This window comes from Vicia villosa, linkage group LG3, assembly GCF_029867415.1.
Source record: "Vicia villosa cultivar HV-30 ecotype Madison, WI linkage group LG3, Vvil1.0, whole genome shotgun sequence".
NCBI lineage: Eukaryota > Viridiplantae > Streptophyta > Magnoliopsida > Fabales > Fabaceae > Vicia > Vicia villosa.
The window spans coordinates 98,409,257-98,411,494 of NC_081182.1; the positions used below are offsets into that span (position 1 = coordinate 98,409,257).

The 2,238-nt window shown below is 40.7% G+C and overlaps 1 protein-coding gene across 1 annotated transcript; it reads right to left on the bottom strand.

The window, feature by feature from the left end:
* Positions 1-727: 727 nt before the first annotated feature.
* LOC131658632 (uncharacterized) lies at positions 728-1,345 on the bottom strand. Its single transcript, XM_058927905.1, has one exon. It carries the CDS (start codon positions 1,343-1,345, stop codon positions 728-730), a length of 618 nt encoding a protein of 205 aa, XP_058783888.1.
* Positions 1,346-2,238: the final 893 nt, after the last annotated feature.

Here is a 2,238-nt window from a genome sequence, read left to right on the forward strand (position 1 = left end):
ATCTTAATCTGACTTTTTCCTTTGTCTGCAAATTTCAGACGCTCTTCCTTGATCGCATTCTTGATCAGGTCCCTGAAAAGGAAACATTGTGAGGTTTTGTGGCCCAAAAAATTGTGGTATTTACAGTATCCTCTCTTATTCCGTTGCTCTAACGGAGGAATCTTAATATTAGGAGGAAAAACCATTTGGCCATCTTTCACAAGTAAATCAAATATTTCGTCGCATTTAGTTACGTCGAACGTGTATGTTTTCTTAGGAAATTTATCATTTTTCCAATTTCGACAGGATTTTTTCCGTTCGATGGTGTAATCATCTTGCAGGTATAGAGGCCTGCTTCCTTCAATTAGGCTAGATCTACTTCGCAATCTTCGAAACCATACTGGTCTTCGAAGGTTTCTGGTTCTCCTTCATCTACTTCGACGTAAGTGACCCTTTCTTTCTTGTAATTCTTATTTGCTCTAGCCTTTTCTGCTTTTAATCTTTCAACCTGGCGAACCCTATCAGCCAATTGGGCCATATCTCGTAGATATTGGGTGTCTAATTTCTTCCTGATGGAGTAGTCTAGACCTCCAGCGGCCATTTCGACTAATTCATGTTCAGGTACCACTGTAAAACATCTAGCTTTTAGAAAACGGAACCTGTTTAGATAATCGTCTATAGGTTTAGTAAACTTCCTCTTAATGTTAGCCAACTCTTTGAGACTTATCTTGGTTTGACCCATATAAAACTATTCATGGAACAATCTTTCTAACTGAGACCAAGTGTCTATGGAGTTTGGTGGTAGTGTTGTGAACCATGTGAAGGCATTTTTGGTCAAAGAACTGGGAAAATATTTCATCCTCAGATCTTCGTTGTTCGCCAAATCTCTCGCATCAGTCATATATCTGGCTATGTGTTCTGTGGTAGATTCAGTAGTATCTCCTGAAAATTTAGTAAACTTAGGGACCTTGCGCCCCCTAGGCAACTCAGTTTGCAAAACATAATCTGATAGAGGAGACGTATAATTTGGCCTTCGTAATCTCGTGTTCAAACCGTTTTGTGTCATAATCCTCTCTATCATAGCAGTTAGATTTGTTTCCAACTGATTATTTTGCCTAACCCTGTGAATCACCTCGTCAGCATTTTGGTTTCGGTTAACCACTACTACCCTTTCTGGCTGTTCCTCAGGGATGTCTTGTTGAACTGTCTGTTGATCTAATCCTACCCCTAAGGGTCTTGTTTTAGGGGGTGGCCTTAGTGGTCGAGTTTGGTTAATGGTGGGTTCATCATCCTGAATAACTATTTGATTCGTCCTTCGACGTGTCAAAGTTTCAGGAGCGCCCAGAAAGTCTGTCATTCGACCCATCTGCGCTGACATTTATCAACATGTTTCAGAGTTGTCTCGGTTGGACTTATCAATGTTTAGTATTAAAGGATAAAAGATAGCCCTCATTTCTCTAGCCAATAAACCTACCATATCTTGGTTACTAGCGTCAATTTGTTGTCGGAATGCTGCTTAAGTATTTGTTGTTAATGGTGGTATAACATTTTGGCCTTGAACATTTTGTCCCATATTATTCATACCATAATCGGAGTTTTGGCATGGGGAAAAAGTTGACACATTGGGTGGTGGATATACAGGTACACTACTACTTAATCCTGTCATGTAAGAATATGGAATCCCGTACGGTGGCTCTCTCCATTGTCTCGGGTCTCTGAACCCTTGGTTCGGAGGGGGTGTCCCCTGAGTACCAAATTGTGCCATCTGATTCACTTGCACATTCGACGGGGGATTTGTAGCAGCAGCAAACGTCGAATTATTTGTTGGGATCGTTCCTGTAGACCCAGGCATGAGCTAGTTACGGCCATTGAGTGTGTTGGCGCAGACATGGCCTATGATTGGGTATTGGGATCTGTAGTGTTTATTGCACTATCATTGTTATTTCCCGATCCTTGTGGAGGATCTTGTTGTCCCCCTCTGTTAGTGTTGTTGACCATTCTCTTGGTGTATTTTCTCTTAGGTATTGGTTGGTTATTATCGAAATATTTACCACTTCTAAGGTTCATAAACGCAGAAGGCAACGAAAAACACTAAATTTGCAAATAGAAATGAAAATAATTTAAAATTAACACTATGACACAGTCCCACTGGGCGTGCCAATTTGTTTACCAGTAATTTCTGACAAACAACCGCTAGTCCTCCAAAGTGTTTAAACAATCTGGTTACTCGCAGGATCGACTAGATTGATCATAGGACAT